We start from the raw sequence: 18016 nt of genomic DNA, 5'->3' as shown, positions 1-18016 counted from the left end.
ACTTCATTAGTAATTTTGTATATTGTAATTTGTAATTTGTAATTAGAATTCCATTTTGTAATGTAAATCAAATACTTATGTTATTATTGTGAAATATATATTTGTATATTAAATTTGCACATGGTGCAAATTAATAAAGTTTTAAATTTCATATTTGAGTTGTGTATGCATGGAAATGATTTGAAACTTCATATGTGTTTATATGAGTGACATTAAATTGATGATGAGAATCAGAATATGAGAATGAGAATGAGAATATTACTGTATTTGTTTTTCAATCAGGTGGGAAAATCGTCAGAATATTAATAAATTAGGGGAAACTCCGTCAGTTTCTCCATTAAAATAATTAGATTTAAATTTAATAAAAATAAAATGTAATGAAATGAGATAAGTTAAGACGCTCCAGCACCAAGTGTGACGTGCCTCGCTCGGCTACACTGTAGACGGGTAAGGGGTGTCTCACTCTCAGTATGAATGGAAAACTTATGAAGGCACTATCACCAATGACCGACAAATGGTAGACATAAGATCTAAGTTAAACATCCACCTTTATGTGATAAATAATTATCAGCCTAAAGGGAAAATGATCAACTGTACCTCTCTTGAACCCAAGCCACAAGATGATGAACAGACCAAGACTATTGAAGTATGGCTACTCTCTGAGCCAGATTCTACTTTGACACTTGGCCTTAAATCCTCTGGTCCTGACTATACCCATCCACTCTGGCAGGATTTCCAAGATGCTATGGATGTGGAACAACAGGAAGCCATCCAAAATGTTGTCCCTCCAAATCCTGAGAAGGACCAAGGCCCTTGGTACAAGCATCTATATGGAGGTATTGGGTCTAATGACTTAGACTATAAACTATAACTTGAGCACTAGTTAGAACTCTATGTGACTGCCTCAGCTTTGAATGCTCTTTGGATACTTTCATGTGATCATCTCCAGTGCATTTACTTTAGTATATAAGCTTTAGTCAGCATCTGTATTATAAGTTACAGGTGTCTATTACAATAATATCAGTTTGCTTTAAGTCATGTGAAAGGGCCACAGGGCCTTATTGTCTACTATTTATGTTTGACTTTTCCTACCCTCTTCTCCTATATAAGAGAGGGTCTGTAATATGGAATGATCATCAAAAAATCAATAAACTTTTCAATGTATTTCTCTATCTATGGTTTTCTGAAAATATTTTCTCTCTCGAAAGTCTAAGAGCTTATGGCATTCTTGAGTTCTTCCTAACATGAGTATGCTCTGCACTTACTTCATTAGAAAATCATATGTATCAGAAAATGCCCAAATCATGATCCATTACTGTGATCCCCTTATTCTGATAATACTAACGAAGCGAAAGGGTGCTACCTTGTTTATGGCCTCGGTAATAGCCTTATTTATGGCATTGCATGAGTTTCGTTCATTTGTCAGGATAAGGGGCTCCCGACCAACCTTAGCATTAGAGCCAACTTACCGTGAGTTCGCAACTTTTGAAGAACTTATGAATGACATATAGTCTCAAGGATTAGTAGGGAGACTACACCACACATGTGTTACCAAACACATCAGCCTTGTTTTTTTTTTTTAGATAATAATATCAGATAAATCCTTATTTAATTTTAAAATTACTATTAAATATACTAAATTTAATTGACAACTAATTTTTATTAATATTTAAAATAATATTTTGAATAATAACTCGGACATTAATCCCAAACAGATGAAAAAAATAACTAAAAGAGAATTAAGCGGCGGGGTCCGCTAAACCCTTAATCGATTTTACGTGTAGCCCACTCCTAATAATTTTTTAAAGCACTTGTAGAGAACAGGCTACAAATTTTTAGGTAGTGTGTAGAATATGAAAGTCAATTGTCGCAGCCGCAAAAGTTGGAGACAGGTCTGCGTAAGACCAAAGGAACAACAACTGCTGCAAACCCAACTCCTAACTATTCAAGACTATGGCTACCCTTGTAAGTCTCACTTCCTCTCTCTTTCTATGCATTTATGCACAGCGCATGTGATTTCTTTGGTTCTTTCATTGGTTGCTTTTGAATTGTTATTACTGGTTTTTATTTGTTGTCTGCCAAGAAAATTTGAGAAAAAGGAAAGCAATGAGTTCTGGGTATTTGTTATCTTCTTGTCTCGTAGTATAAAGCAATGACCTTCACTCTTCTGAACCTAATATAGTTATTTGTTTAATTTTTCTCTTGCAAACTAAAGGGAGAGTGGTGGGAATTCAATTTTCTTTCGTTGGGATTTGGACCCTTTATTTTATTAGCAAGGAACTGTTTTGTTTTCCCTATATCTGATTTTGGTGGAGTTTGTGATTAGGCATTCAAAAAGTGAAATGGAATTACGATTTTTTTTTTTTTTATAGTTTTGGTAGATGTTTGGTATAACATAATTGAATGTATTCATTTTCATGTAATGAATTGATTTGTTAATTCACTGTTTTATTAAATTTTTATCCGATCACGTTCCATTACATCCAATTGCATCCTGCCAATGCCAAATATGCACTTAGTGCTTATTTTGTTCTATAAGTTGTATTAGCTGATCTGAGGATAGTCTATGAAGGAACTGGGCATGGAATGTGTGACTTGATTGTGACAGATCAGAGGATTTTTTTTTCCCCACTCATTGAGTTGGGCATTTTTATGCTACTAAGTTGCAGCTACCTTCTAGGAAATCTCTGGAAGGAGTCTTAGACCTACCATTGGTTGAGTCTGTTTTTGCTACATTCAGATATTATGTTTAAATAAAGATGTAAAGTTGTGGAGAGATCACAGTGCTTAAAGATCATTGTACTTCCAACTGACTCCTGTTTTTGTAGCAGGGTTGATGTTTCCTATGTTTTTTTGTACAAATAATTATCTGAAGTCTGAGATAGTCAGAGCTTCACACTTCCACGAGAGGGAATATCGGTTTTCTACCAGAGCACCATGGAAGTATTCTTTTCAGCCGGCTTTTGTAGGCACACATGATCTGGTTGAGCATAGGAAACTCCATTTCCAGGCAAGAGGTAAAATGAAAGTTACATTATATATTTAAAGTTGGCTACTTGAATAATAAATGTTATAACTGAAGGAACTTTAAAACAAAATAAGATCACATGAGGTGGCCCTGATATTGATTCAGGGCATGAAAGGTTTGCTATGAGTTTTTTAAATTTCTTTGTTGGTTTCACATTTCAGGTTTTAAGTATCAAAAGATGTCATCTCCAGTCATGGGAAAAACAGAAAACAATGTGGCTGTCAAAGATTATTCGCAGGAACTACCTCTTTCAAATTGTTATGAAACTGCCATGGAAGCACTTTCCTCTCTCATTACCCGTCAAAAACGTGGAACCCCCTCATCTATCATTCCCAAATATGGAAAATTGGACAGGATGCAGATGTATCTTAAGGTACTACTTTATCATTCTTCTAGTTCTTTGCAACGGGTATATAAACAAGGGAGCAACAATTTTTTGTTCTCCACAACTCAATCGATGCTTCTTCGCTTTTTACAATATTATGATTACCTGTTTCCATTCTCTGTTGGTTGAATAATTATGCTTCATTAGTTTTATTTACTGACATCGTACATGGTATTCAAGTGCTCCATTTGTTTTGCACCTCTACTATGAACCTATTTCCTGGTTATATCAAGGGGAAAGTGCCCCTTGAAGTGTCTTATTGGTAATACCCAGCAGATAGGCAAATCGTTTAACTTAGTTCCTTCTGTTGTCCTAAATGTAATTGCCTGAAGATTGAAAGGCAGCATGTATGTTTCTCTACAGATACTAGACTTGGAAGAGCATATAGCTGAGCTCAAGATTATCCATGTTGCTGGAACAAAAGGGAAGGTACAGTCCCAGTTTAAAATGTGTTCTTAGTAAATTGACCAGATTGTAGACTATTATTTACACCCTGCTGCCATGACATGTGCACCTTTAATATTCTGATCAAATCTTTTTTGTTTTAGTGTGTCCCAAACAATTACATTTCTAAAATATTGTTTGATATCACATAAGCATGCTGATGGAAATTGGTGCAGTTTCACTTCAATCTACAAGCACAAGAATAAAAAGAAAAGAATCACAGCTTCTAACCACATTTATGCTATCAGATTTTGATCTGAGGCTTATATGTTATAAGTGTATTAAAATTTAGAAAGGTAATGATATTGGATATCACTTGTTCTTTAACATGGTTTAGTCTTCCTTTGATTGTTTTGTTTCAGGGTTCAACGTGCTCATTCTGTGAAGCTATTTTACGAGAATGTGGCTTTCGAACAGGACTGTTTACTTCCCCTCACCTAATTGATGTGAGAGAAAGATTCCGTATAGATGGGTTAGTGTTTGAATTCATAACCATGAATCAATGTTTGAATTCATAATCCCACTGGCCCTTCAGAGGGCAAAACAAGGAAAAAAAAAAAAAAAGAGAAAACTCAAATTTGTTAGTCCATGCTTAGAACAAAAACCATGATCATGAGTTGTACAATAACAACAAAATAGTTCTCTAATGATTTGTTCCTAAATTGTGGAGTTTTTGAAGTGTGGAGTTTTAGAAGTCTAGTGACAACATCAACTAATAAGTCTTAATCCCAAACTAATTGGGGTCAGCTATATAGATTTTTTTTTGCCATTAATCTCTGTTTGAGACCAATATCAAACACAACTCAACTCAACTCAACTAAGCCTTTATCCTAAAAATTTGGGGTCGGCTATATAGATTCGTTTTATCCACTCTAAATGATTTTGGGTTAAATCCTCAAAAATTTGTAATACTTCTAGGTCATATTGTACTACTCTCCTCCAAGTCAATTTAGGTCTACCCCTTTTTTTCTTTCTATCCCCTAACCTAATGTGCTCTACTTGTCTAACTGGAGCCTCTGTATGTCTACGCTTCACATGACCAAACCACCTCAATCTCCCTTCTCTCAACTTATCCTCAATTGGTACCACTCTTACCTTTTCTCTAATACTCTCATTACGGACTTTATCTAGTCTAGTATGGCCACTCATATACCTTAACATTCTCATCTCTGCAACTCTTATCTTAGACGCATATGACTCTTTCAATGCCCAACACTCACTACCATATAACATAGCCGGTCGTATGGTTGTACGGTAAAATTTTTCTTTCAACTTATTGGGAATCTTGCGATCATATAAAACTCCCGTGGCACGTCTCCACTTCAACCATCCGGCTTTAATCCTATGACTAACATCCTCCTCACATCCCCCATCCTTGAAGGACTAAGCCGAGATATTTAAAGTGATTACTTTGGGACAGTACCACTCCATTTAAACTAACTCCTTCCCTATCGCCAGTTTGGCCTTTACTGAACTTGCAATGTATGTATTCTGTTTTCGTTCTACTTAACTTAAAGCCCTTTGACTCTAGAGTACTTCTCCAAAGCCTAGCTTTCTATTAACTCCTTCTTGCTTCTCATCTATCAGAACAATATCATCCGCAAACATCATGCACCAAGGAATACTCTCTTGTATATGTTTCGTCAATTCATCTAAAACTAATGTAAAAAGGTAAGGGCTTATAACTGATCCTTGGTGTAATCCAATTGTGATCGGAAAATCTCTTGTGTCCCCTCTCACTGTGCGCACAATAGTACTTGCTCCTTCATACATATCTTTCAACACTTGTATGTACCTAATAGATACCCTCTTTTTTTCTAACACACTCCATAGGACATTTCTTGGAACACTATCATAAGCCTTCTCCAAATCAATAAAAACCATGTATAGATCTTTCTTCACATCTCTATATTTCTCCATCAAGCTTCCAATGAGAAAGATAGCTTCCATAGTTGAACGACCGGGCATGAAGCCAAATTGATTGAGAGAGATAGAAGTATCACAACGTAGTCGATGCTCCACAACTCTCTCCCACAACTTTATAGTATGTCTCATGAGTTTAATTCCCCTATAGTTCGAGCAACTCTGTATGTCTCCCTTATTTTTAAAAATAGGTACTAAAATACTCCTCCTCCATTCATCGGGCATTTTCTTTGAGTTTAGAATCTTATTAAATAATTTAGTTAACCATGCCACTCCTATATCTCCTAAACACTTTCACACTTCAATTGGTATTTCATCGAGTCCACAGGCTTTACCCACTTTCATTCTCTTAAATGCTTCCTTTACTTCTAAAGATCTAATCCTTCTAGTATAATTCACATTCTTTTCTATCGTTCTATAGTCTATATTCACGCTATTACCATTTTGACTATTATTAAAGAGATCATTAAAATAATTTCTCTATCTTTCTTTAATGTTCTCATCTTTCACCAACACTTTTCCTTCTTTATCCTTAATGCACCTAACTTGATTGAGATCTTGATATTTCCTTTCTCTCCTCCTTGCTAATCTATAAATATCTTTCTTCCCTTCTTTATTTCCAAATTTTTCATATAATTTTTCAAAGGCCTGTGCTCTTGCTTGACTAACTGCCTTTTTTGCTTATTTCTTTGCTATCTTGTACTGTTCATATGCCTCATTATTATCACATTTAGGTAATTTCTTATACCATTCTCTTTTTCCTTCACTGCCTTTTGTACTTCCTCATTCCACAAGTGACATGGAAGAAAAATTTATGATCTTTAATTGCCATGCTAATGACTGGTTATTTGATGGTAATTGGGCCATCAAATGGTCCTTAAACTTTTTCAAGTTTTATTAGAGGCACTTAAAGCTTCTTATTTTTGGAATCATGGAGTAAATTTCCACTTCAAATTGTTTCATTTGACTCTTTCTGCTATGAAATGAGTAAGTGAGCAATTTTGGCTTTTATGGAATTATAATAGGATGATCAGCACCTTGATAACCACATGAAATAGGTTGATGGATTTGGGCTGCTAAATCAATTTGTTTAGGTATTCAATCTCATAAATTTCACTGATAGGTGTTCTTCCTATGTGGGGCTGCAATTATAGTGCTTTGAGTTGTATGGAAGTTCATTCACATGAATCAGATGCAAGCTAGCTGTGGGGTTGGGATAGTTGTTCAATGTCTAAACTAATTTTCTTGGTTAATTTGAATCTTGTTCATCGATATTGATTCATGTCTGACTATGAATTACTTTTGCAGATTGGACATATCTGAAGATAAATTTTTATTGTATTTTTGGGATTGTTGGAATCGATTGAAGGTTCCATTTTGTGCCTTTCATTATTCTCAATAATTATCAGACATTTATGCAGTCTGTAAATGGTAGTGGCTGCAACTTAATTCTGGAAATTTTGATTTTCAGGAACAAGTAACCGAGGACCTGCCAATGCCCCCACTATTTCAATTCCTCACAGTCTTGGCATTCAAAATATTTGTCTGTGAACAGGTTGGTTGCACACTTTTGAACTTACAAAATGAAGTTAGTAATAAGTTTCCTCATTTTTAGTTGAAACAATCAGGCAGTAGCAATGACTAGTCCTGTCTCTTAACTTTTTCTTTGCATGTGCTTGTAATCCTGACTAAAAGAACAAAACTTCAACAATGATAGGATCTCCGTGTATCTTGATTAATGCCAAGAACTTTATCTAGTATAGCTCATTTGTAGGATAAGGCTATCCAGGAGTTTTTTTCTGTTGAAAAACGGCAATGGAGCAGATGGAAGTTTGTGTGACTCTGGATTGACTTCAGCTTAATGAACACTGAAGTAATTGCCATTGCCTTATAAAATTCTTACTTTAGCTATTATAGTATATTCTTTATGTCAGAAACTACAAACTCTTAGACCTGCCTAGCAATTGACTTGTGCCCTTCAATAAGTGTTTTTCCCCTCCATCATGTTTTACATGGCGATGGAGCAGATGGAAGATTATGTAACTATGGATTGATACCGGCTTAATGAACTCCAAAGTAATTGCCATTGCCTTATAAAATTCTCACTTTTAGCTACAATATTATACTTTTTATGTCAGAAATTAGAAACCCTAGATCTGTACCCTTCAAAGAGTGTTTTCCCCCTCCAACATTGGTTTTCCATTTGTCAACATCATCCATCTCCCACATTCATAGTTATTAAAGGCTCAAGGCGCCAAGGGGTCCTGGAGCCTAGGCGCAAGGCGCAAGGCAAAGGCGCATGCCTGAGCGAGATGAGGAGCAAAAAAAAAAAAAAAGTAAAATAAATATGAATATTCCATCAAACTTCAAATAAGATAAAACTAAAAATAATAATAACCAATAAGCATTCAAGTACTAAATTATTAAAACTTTAATAGTCTTTTAATCTTTCATAACTAAAGTTAAGAAATTATAAAGTAACTATATCTTCTTCATCGTTTTCTACAGCTTCATCCTCTTAATATTCATCTTCAAAATCAATATTTTCATCATTTTCCTCACCTTTAAAAACTAAAGAAGTATTAACTTTTTTTTTTTTGAAAAAGATAATTAGTGGTAGTGTTTATAATGAAAATATGAAAGGTTTGTAATCCTGAGTATGTTAGTTTGATGAGATTTTGGTGACTAGTTATCACCAACGATACTAATTTTGAAAACTTCTAGATCAACAAATTTCGAGTTGGGTGGTAGTGCTTTTTGTCAATGTAAGTACTCGCCGAATGTAGAAATAAAAAAGGCGCACCTTTCTAGCCTTGCACCTGTAACAAGGCGCATGCCTAAGCGCATAAGGCGAGGACTTGGTGAATGTTGCCCGCCTTTCTCCTGTAGAGGCGCTAGGACTGGAGCCTAGTGAGTCTGGAGCCTCAAGTGCGCCTTTAATAATTATGCCCACATTTCATCATATCCTGCGGTGTTTCGTTATCTGTCATTGTGTTCCTGCCCTCTCGCCCTTTTTCTCTATGTGCTTTTGCATGCATATGTGTATGCGTGTGTTTTGTTTATCATCAACTGGTGCAGAACTCCATATCAAGTATAGATGTCTTTTATGGTTTTTTTTTTGTTTGTTGCTAATATTTGAATGTCTTAAGATTAATTATGAGTGATTGCCATTGTACTTGTCCTTTTGTTTTTTTTTTTTTTTTGGGGGGGGGGGGGGGGTTGTGTGGGGGCGCAAATATGTTTTGAATCCGGAAGCTGTCCATTAATCTTAATTAGCTGTAATCATATATTTTGCAATTGTAAATTATGTATCAGAGCCATACCTAACTGCAGCAATTATTGTCGCTGGCAATATCCCTCATTGCTATCATTTATGTAAATGTTCAAGTAAAGTTTTTTTAATCCTTAATCAAGTTCATATCTCTGTTACTCTGACTAAGCAGTATGTGGTCCTTTTGAGTTTTTCATTCTGTTTTTCCTTTCTTTTTTACAGGTAGATGTTGCCATAATTGAAGTTGGTCTTGGAGGAACAAATGATTCAACGAATGTGGTATGCTTTCTTCCTGGATTCAAGTATATTGAATATTGTGGAGCTTTTACCAATTATTGGCTCTTTGCATTTACAGTTCCAAGAAATATGTGATAGCGGAGAAAATTTTTATAGCTAATCTTTATGAAGATTGTAAAATTAATTTAGAATATGGTCAATGGTTAATGATCTAGTTTTGTTTATAAATCATTTCAGATTAAAGAGCCTGTTGTCTGTGGCATTACACCTTTGGGGATGGATCACACAGAGGTTCTTGGTATGTCATTTTCTTATCCTTCTCAATTCTCATTAGCTTTTTCTTCTTTTATTTGTAGATGCAAATTTATGTTAAGTGGATTGTTTTTGGTTTTATTTGCTGGACTGGGGCTTGATGCCAATTACACAGAAACTTAATGCATATTTCTTTACTTTATCAAAGTTTCTGCATTATAAGTTCAATGCTAAGTACAGGAAGGGGTTAATCATTTCTTAAGACAACTTAGTTGCTGTACTTTTTTGCAGGGGATACACTTGGACAGATTGCTTCACACAAAGCTGGAATTTTCAAGGTATACTATAGAACTCATGTGAGAAGCTAAAACTAGCAAGAATGTGTTTTTCATTAATAAAGGTTATTTATAGCAATATTTCTGTTTTGATTATTCTAAATTGCAGTATTCATTTTCAAGTATTTTCTGAATTGGGTTGATCATTGTGTCTTGCCTGCTCCTGAAGCCCCAAATTCCTGCATTTACGGTACACCAACTTTCTGAAGCAATGGATGTTCTTCATGAGAAGGCCAATGAATTAGCGGTAATCTCTGGTGTTATATATTTAGTCTTAATTTGTGATTTTCTGCTGTAAAATATGATAAGAAAATGGGCTGTGCATCACTCACCCCCAAAAGCTAGCTAGAAGGGGGAGGATTGTCCAAGTCTTTATAAGAGGTATATTACCCACATACCTAACCAATGTAGGATACTTAACACACCTCCCTCCCTCACATTCAGGGCTAATACCTAGAGCTTGAAACATTTATGTGAGGCTCTGATACCATGATAAGAAAATGGATTGGGCCTAACTCACCCCAAAAAGCTAGTTCAAAGGGGGAGGATTGCCCAAGTCTTTATAATAGGCACATTACGCACATGCCTAACCAATATGGGATACTTAACAAAATATTCTGATTTAATTGATTCATTGTTGATTAATCATGATTTATCCTTTCCAAGACTAATCCCATAAAATGCCCTCTCATCAACTCTTTTACATCCATATCGTTCTAGCTTAATTCAGAATATGTTGAAATAAGATCTATGCTGATATGAAAGTCTTTCACTATCTTATACATGTGATCTTCATTCTTCCACTATCATGTTTTAGAAATTAGTTAATGAAACTTCAAAAGTTGGCATGCTCGGTTGAGTACTCACTGACAGTATTGCCATTGACTATTGTTGATTGGTCTATTCTTATTGATTGCAGGTGCCCCTGAAAGTGGTGGAACCTCTTGATGAAAGAAAGTTGGAGGGATTGAAGCTTAGCTTGTCTGGTGATCATCAATACACTAATGCTGGTCTCGCTGTTTCCCTATGTAAATGTTGGCTTCAAAGAACAAGAAACTGGGAAAAGATATTCCAAAATGTTAGTTTTACTCAGATATTTGTCATTCATCAAATAAAGTAATATGTGAATCTATTTCCTAGTTAGGTGTCATCATGTCAATAGATGTATATATGCAGATATGCTTGCACGTCCACTTATGTGCAAACTTAATTGTGTATTTTTCTGCATCTGTGTATTTTCATGAACACAAGCAAATGTGTTAATATCATCTGAGTGGCAAGTGCTTGACGACTTATTTTCTCTTGCTGTGCCTAATAGATCTTAGTCGTGCAATGTGATCCCAGATCTATTTATTGCTGCTGCTTTTTTTTTTTCCCATGTTTGTTGGTGGCAGTATCTTAGTTATGCTTGCTGGTTTACCATATATATTCACCAGTCACCTTTGCTGAATGTAATGGCAGGATAATGAGGAAGCTAATATGCCAAAGGCATTTCTTAGGGGTCTTGCAACAGCACGTCTTTCTGGGAGGGCTCAAGTTGTTTATGATTCTTCTTCAAATTGCCACAGTTCCTTAGAACTAGCAGAAAATTCTTCTGGAGATCTGATTTTCTACTTGGATGGAGCTCACAGTCCAGAAAGTATTGAGGTTTGTGCCAAATGGTTCTCTAGTGCTGTTCAAGAAAGCAAGCAATTACCAAAATTGTTATCATCTTTTCATGATGTTGAAATTACAAAGGAAGTTTGGGCCAATGGTTACATCCAAAGTGAAAGGGGCAGCACTGCAGAGTCTAACAAAATATCAAAGAAGGTGAAATTTTATAGTCAGTGAGATTTAGGTTTCAGGCTTGGAGTTCATAGTCTTTTTTTGTATCACTTGTACTATTGATCCCATCCTTGTGGTTGTTTTACTTACCAAGTGTTTAAATTGTCTCCATTTATTACCTTCTAATTTATTAGTGTTTAAGCCTTGTAGATTCTTTTATTCAATTGCATGGAGGTCAGAGATCCCCAAATTTTACTTCCACGGCTTGTGAGTACATGTGCTTCCTCAGGTAATTACTGCTCTGGAGATTCTTTTATTCAAGAGTTAGTTATATTATTCTACTTTTCTTCATGAAATTATCCATGTCTGTTTAAACTGTGTGTTAAGAAAGGACCATTACCTTAAAGGTTATATTATAATGATATTTTGCTATTTTTTGGTAGAGCAATGCTGTGTTATACATAAGGGCCCAACTTAATTTTCTTTTTTGAAAAAAAATTTTCAAACTCCACTTGGAGAAAATTAAATACTCACAATTCACGCTTTTTGTTCTTATATTGCATGAAAATTTAACAGAAAAATTAGAAAGTGAAAAGTTAAAAAACACCCTCTTTTGTAGGTAAGCCAAAAAAATAGAGAATAAAAATAAAGAAAATAATAAAAACAACAGTATAGTTCCGTTAAACTTCATTTGCCAAAAACTTTTGGAAAAAAAATTTAGATTTTAGATTGAATCATTGCAACTGTAATTCACTTGTCAATATTGTATACAAAAGTTCTATTTGATAGTTCTTTTTTCCTAGTGAATTGCAAGATTTTGTAGTGAAACTAAGCGCATTTAGATCTAGTCCAATTTTTTTTTTGGTTTGGCTATACACCTAGACGAGTCATTGCATATGGAAATTTGACACAAAATTCTCCAGAGTTCAAATTGTTGTTTTTTTTTTTTGAATTGCGAGTTCAAATTGTTATGTTTGAAATGATAGGGCTCACACTGTAATCTGCCCCATACTTCATAGTTTTTTTTTTCCCTTCATAATTAACCACTTCGAGGTGTATATATTTTAATGTGTGAACATGTGCTGTCACATAAGAACAATTCCTTTCACTCCTTATTTGAAAGTCCTGGCTCCACACCTGTTTTAGGAGCTGGCTATGGATATTGTTTATTAGGGATGACAAAAGTTCTCAAATCCGATCCGATAGGCCCTGAACCCAATCTATTTTTCCCGACCCCAATTTGTGCAGGTCGGAAATGGGAAGACCTTCTCTACACCCCATAACCCGCCCACACATTAATATATTATTATTTTTTATTAAAAAATAATTTATTTTTATATATTTATATATTTAAATATTTAAATATTATAATTTTAACTAAATATATTATTAAAATAATGTGTAAAACTTACATTTCTAATTATATTTTATTTTTTAATAAATATTTATATTATATACTAATAAATTAAAATGAAAAAAATAAAAAGAAAATTTCCCATGGAAAACCCGCCCTGCCCCACACCCATGTGGGGAAGTCTTCATCCCGACCCCAAACTCCTGTGGTTGGGGACGGGAGGACCGATCCCCGCCCCCCACCCGCTCCGTTGCAATTCCTATTGTTTATAGCTTATTTCTGTTCTTTTTCCCATTTCTAAATTATGTGCTACTTGTTATTGTTGTTGCTACTTCAATCGAGTCCTTTTTCTCATGTGCAATTATCTTGCATCCTCCAAGCTTTAATTACATTGATTTGTCTGGATGGTGAATCCATAATTTGTATTGCATGGCCATTCATGAAAATCCATGCTCTCTTATTGATGTAGAGCAAATTCTGCATCACTTCTACTTACTAGCTCCATCTAATTCTGTAGGAGTTATTTAGGAATAAAACGAATAAAAAGAAAATAGAAAGAGATATGATGAATTTTACTGGAAATATCAGTAACTTTAGTTTCTGGTAATAAATGTGCTTCATATTGGACAACCTCAATTTTCAACTGATTTTGTCAGTGGAGTTTTGAGAACTTATTATTGTATGTCAAGGTAGATTAGCATGAGCATATTTAATGAGCTTGCCTATAGGAAGAGATTTTCTTTTACAAGGAATAACATCCAGCATTCAATGTCTTTTTTTTTCCCCTGCTTATATTTACCCAGAATATCTGCATGAATATGAGAGTCCATATAATCATTGTCAGGTACCTACTTCTCAAAGGCCATATTTGTGCCGAGCATGTCAACATACAACAAGGTTACTTCTGGCAACTCCGCCATTCCTTCAGGTATCTCTAATAGGGATTTGTCTTGGCAATTCAGCCTGCAGAGGCTTTGGGAGAAGATTATCCATGGCATAGGTACTCTATTTTTGGCTTCCTGAAAAGCTTGCATATCTTGATTCCTTGTTCATGCTAGAGTCCCTGCTGGCCTTCCTGTTGTCTATAAACATCAGTCAGTACTAATAACATCTATTGTTTATTATCAAATAATAGGCAAACCTTGCTAAGCATGAAGATGATACTAAATGGGTTGTTATCATTATTTCTCTCCCCCTGTATTTTATGGGAAGATAAACAGAAGTAAAGAACAGTAAATAAAAGAGATATTTGAAGGCTGAGGGAACTATATGTGGCAGCATTTTAGCCGTTATCATTTAGCAGTTCTCAGGTTTAATGTGGAGTACAATATTGCTCCTTTATACCCTCTAATTATAACTTACTACATGGAATTTAGCCAATCAAATGTCAGTGTAAACAAACTTGTTTCATATCCTGTCAAACATCTGATGAATAGCACATTCATACTTGCACTGGAGATGAGTTAAGTGATTTCTACATTTTCTTTTACTTTGTTCACTTGAATTATATAGTGATAAATTGTTGTTATGAGGCATTCTTTTTGTGCCAATACATCATCAAATAATGGGCAACATTGAAAAATCTTTGTTACATTGCAGAAGGAGACGTGCTTGACAAAGGCTCCAAGTTGGACAGTGCAGAGACCTTACCCCCACATGAATTCCTTTATGAGGATGCTTCTCATTGCAGTCCTGCAGATGGAATTTTGGCTTGCAGTTCTGTCATTTCTTCATTGCCACTGACAATAAAATGGTTGAGGGATTGTGTTCGAGAAAACCCTACTCTAAGAGTTCAGGTAAGATTGCTCTCTTAGAATTACTTGTTCATCTGTTAAAAAATGTGCATGGCGAAAATCATTACAAATTTTGTTTATCTAGGGCTGGGAGGAAAGTGGAATGACGTTTAATTTTTCCTTTCTAAAACTTACCCTGTACCTCGAAAAAAAAAAAAACGGTCTATTCATTGACGTAGTTTGCATATGGGAGTTTGGAGAATTACATTGGAGAACAGGTTTTCATCACTAAAATTTATAAAAATTCTCTAACATGATGCATTCTTCAATATTCTTTAGATAGTTCTTTTCTTGGAAAAAATATGGATTTGGATGGAGTCGTGAATTATACATTCTGATGTAGGATAAGCATACCAATGTAGTAGAACCAGAAAAAACCACGATCAAGAGAAACAAATTCTCTGGCAAAAAAATCTAATTCTCTAGAGAAACAAATTATTTTTTTTTATTGCTCAAATCAATAGTCAATGTCATAATAAGTCTATAAATAAAATAGGGAAAACGAAGCCCTATTTATAGAGCTTTGAAATCATAACCATATGAGGATTTTAGGAATCCTAATTTAACTCTAATTAGGAATATTAAATGAAACCCAAAATGAACTTCCTAAATAAAATAAAATACTTTCTGAATAAAATATTAAACCTAATAGAATTCTTGAATGATAAAAATCTAAATTTCCTAATTCTTCATCGAATATAACTCCCTAAATTCCATCTTCTAATAATGCATTACATACCTGTTAAATCATCTATAATATGTATAAATGTATGAAGGGAAGGGAAGGGGGGCACTGGATTTGGCAAAAATACCCTTCATGATTTATGTTATTTACAAAAATAGGAAAGTATTTTATTTTATATGAATTCCCTTTTTAATAAATCCTAATAGATTTCTATCTCTATTTAATAATTATTTATATAAAAATATTTTAATACAATTATATTTAAATTTACGGTTTAACAATCAAATTAAAATTGAAGCTCTTAATTCCTTAGGTTTTTTTTTTTAAAATCTAATTAGTGGCTAAATAACTATTATTTATCAATATATCTATTCTAGCATTATAGAAAATGCTTCCTGGTGTTTTTCAAGTTTTACTGTTTCTAAATACGATGGAGATTTTGAGAAATTCTTGAAAGTTGTTTTAGGTTTGTATAAATAGAGTAAAAAATTAAAGAAGATAGGAGTTTTTTTTTTTTTTTTTTTTTTTTTTTTAAAATGAACGGATATGTAATGGTCATTTTGGAGATTTTATCGAAAAATAGAAGACAAAAAAGGCTAATTGTACTGTACTTAAAATACATTAGTTATCAATAATTAATTTGGGTAAAAAATATTTATTTTATTATATTTTTATTTTTCAATTTCTATATTATTAAAAATTCCTCATTTCTAAAATATTTCTAAATTAAATGTAATTTATATTTTCTAACCTTAGTATATTTCTAAGAATGTATTTGCCCTAACTTATAAGCTCTTCAAACGATTTTATAAGCCATGGTTTTAAGATAACTTGTTTATTTAAGATTTTATAGAGCTTATCAACTGTGCTTATAAGTAAATAATGATAAAAAAAATAAAAAGTTGTGGTAGAGGAATTTCATTTTGGTCTTTATAAGTTAGTTTGATCAAGTATTTTACTGTAAACTGAATAATTTTTTGTACATTTTTTACTATAATCTTTCGAATTAAAAATAATAATATACTAACGTCAGTGTTTTTATTCTATTAGCATCAATTTTTTATTTTTAATATAAAAAGAAAATTTTAGTTTTTAAATTATTCTTTATAAATAATATATTTGTATTAATATATTTGTCAATCTTATTTTTAAAATTTTTCTCCATATCATAAGAAAATATGAAATTATGGAAAATATTATATATCAAATAAAAATTAATAATATTGATATTTATTAATATGGATGTGCATTGTTAATTCCATCAAACAAAACTAAAAAAATCGAATCGAAAATAACTAGAATTAAAAAATAGATATGAAGCTATACCAAATTGAATTTATTTTACTTATTATATATCTATATATATATATATATATATAAACTTTTAAATAGTATTGGAAAAAGTTTAGATTTATCACGCTAATTATATATGTTTTATAAAAATTATAAAACACTAAAAGCTAAGTCTTAATAAACTCAACACTTCATTATTGAAAAAATTTAACATAAAAATATATGAATCAACAAAATAAAAAATAGTTAAATTTATATATTTATATAACACTTATAATCATAAAATTATATTATAATAATAAAATTTTCATAGTAAATTTCGCTACTTATCATATTCACTTATAAATTTATAATTTCTTATTTTTATTGATATACTTTCATTTTCATTGACTTAAATATAAAAATGATGAGATGCACATGCAACATACATGTTATGAAAAATGAAAAATTATTGTATTATCATGATAATTATCAATATATTATAAAAATATTGTGTTATATACAAAAATTATTAATAAAAAATTATATATAAAAATATTAAATCACAGGTACATACAACGAGTAAAGAAAACGTGCAATACACATTTAAAAAAAAGTTAAAAATTAAATACCCAAAAGAGAACAAAAATAAAAATTCTCTTGCTGATTTTCTTTTCAACATTTTTTTCCTCTGATGTGTATGGAAAATTGTTTCTTTTACTGAATTGTTGTAACCATGCATCATATATTGATTTACAGGTGCTTGTCACTGGATCATTACATCTGGTTGGAGATGTACTGAAGCTATTAAAGAGATGAATCAGATGATTTTGATTAAAAGGCTGTCCAAACTTAGGATTGTCCTTGCGTTCTTTCACACTGATTTTAGCCGTTGTTTTTAAAGTAGCCAAGGTATATCATGTAAGTTGATGGTTGGCTAAACAAATAATAGACATTGTTCAAGCGCCAATCATGGTGATTTATTACTATCCTTTTTTTGTTCAAGTTACATGTATTCTAATTATTTGAAGGAGCAACCTTTGTTTAAAAATTTATTCATGGAATGTTCAATTTGGCTTCCGATTAAAAAATGCTTGCACATGCAACCTGTGTTTGAAAATTTATTCATGAAATGTGCATTTTGGCTTTCCAATCACCTTTGGATTCAAAAATGCTAACACATTGTATTTCTAATGCAATTATTCTTTGATGTTATTAACTGGAAATGGGACGAATCGGCTTGCAATAAGTTTTATGACATCAGTACGAATCA

General features: G+C 32.9%; 1 protein-coding gene across 6 annotated transcripts; it reads left to right on the top strand.

Moving 5' to 3' along the window:
• The first annotated feature begins 1800 nt into the window (after positions 1 to 1800).
• Positions 1801 to 17798, top strand: LOC110653481 (folylpolyglutamate synthase). Of its 6 annotated transcripts, none has more exons than XM_058147273.1 (17): positions 1801 to 1965; positions 2832 to 3017; positions 3190 to 3401; positions 3777 to 3842; positions 4220 to 4329; positions 7089 to 7149; positions 7252 to 7335; positions 9274 to 9330; positions 9526 to 9586; positions 9832 to 9878; positions 10045 to 10122; positions 10795 to 10953; positions 11337 to 11684; positions 11850 to 11928; positions 13838 to 13993; positions 14593 to 14789; positions 17503 to 17798. In XM_058147273.1, exons 1-17 carry the CDS (start codon positions 1854 to 1856, stop codon positions 17560 to 17562), a joined length of 2073 nt encoding a protein of 690 aa, XP_058003256.1. In that variant the 5' UTR covers positions 1801 to 1853; the 3' UTR covers positions 17563 to 17798. The 6 variants fall into 6 exon arrangements, with proteins under 6 accessions (XP_058003256.1, XP_021664822.2, XP_021664821.2 ...); XM_021809130.2 differs by having other exon boundaries at positions 9832 to 9896; XM_021809129.2 differs by having other exon boundaries at positions 1810 to 1965; positions 2829 to 3017; positions 9832 to 9896.
• The last annotated feature ends 218 nt before the right edge of the window (positions 17799 to 18016 follow it).

Source organism: Hevea brasiliensis, chromosome 5 (assembly GCF_030052815.1).
Source record: "Hevea brasiliensis isolate MT/VB/25A 57/8 chromosome 5, ASM3005281v1, whole genome shotgun sequence".
Taxonomy (NCBI): domain Eukaryota; kingdom Viridiplantae; phylum Streptophyta; class Magnoliopsida; order Malpighiales; family Euphorbiaceae; genus Hevea; species Hevea brasiliensis.
Note: the sequence above shows the minus strand (reverse complement) of the source record. Positions and strands in the feature narration are given on the sequence as shown.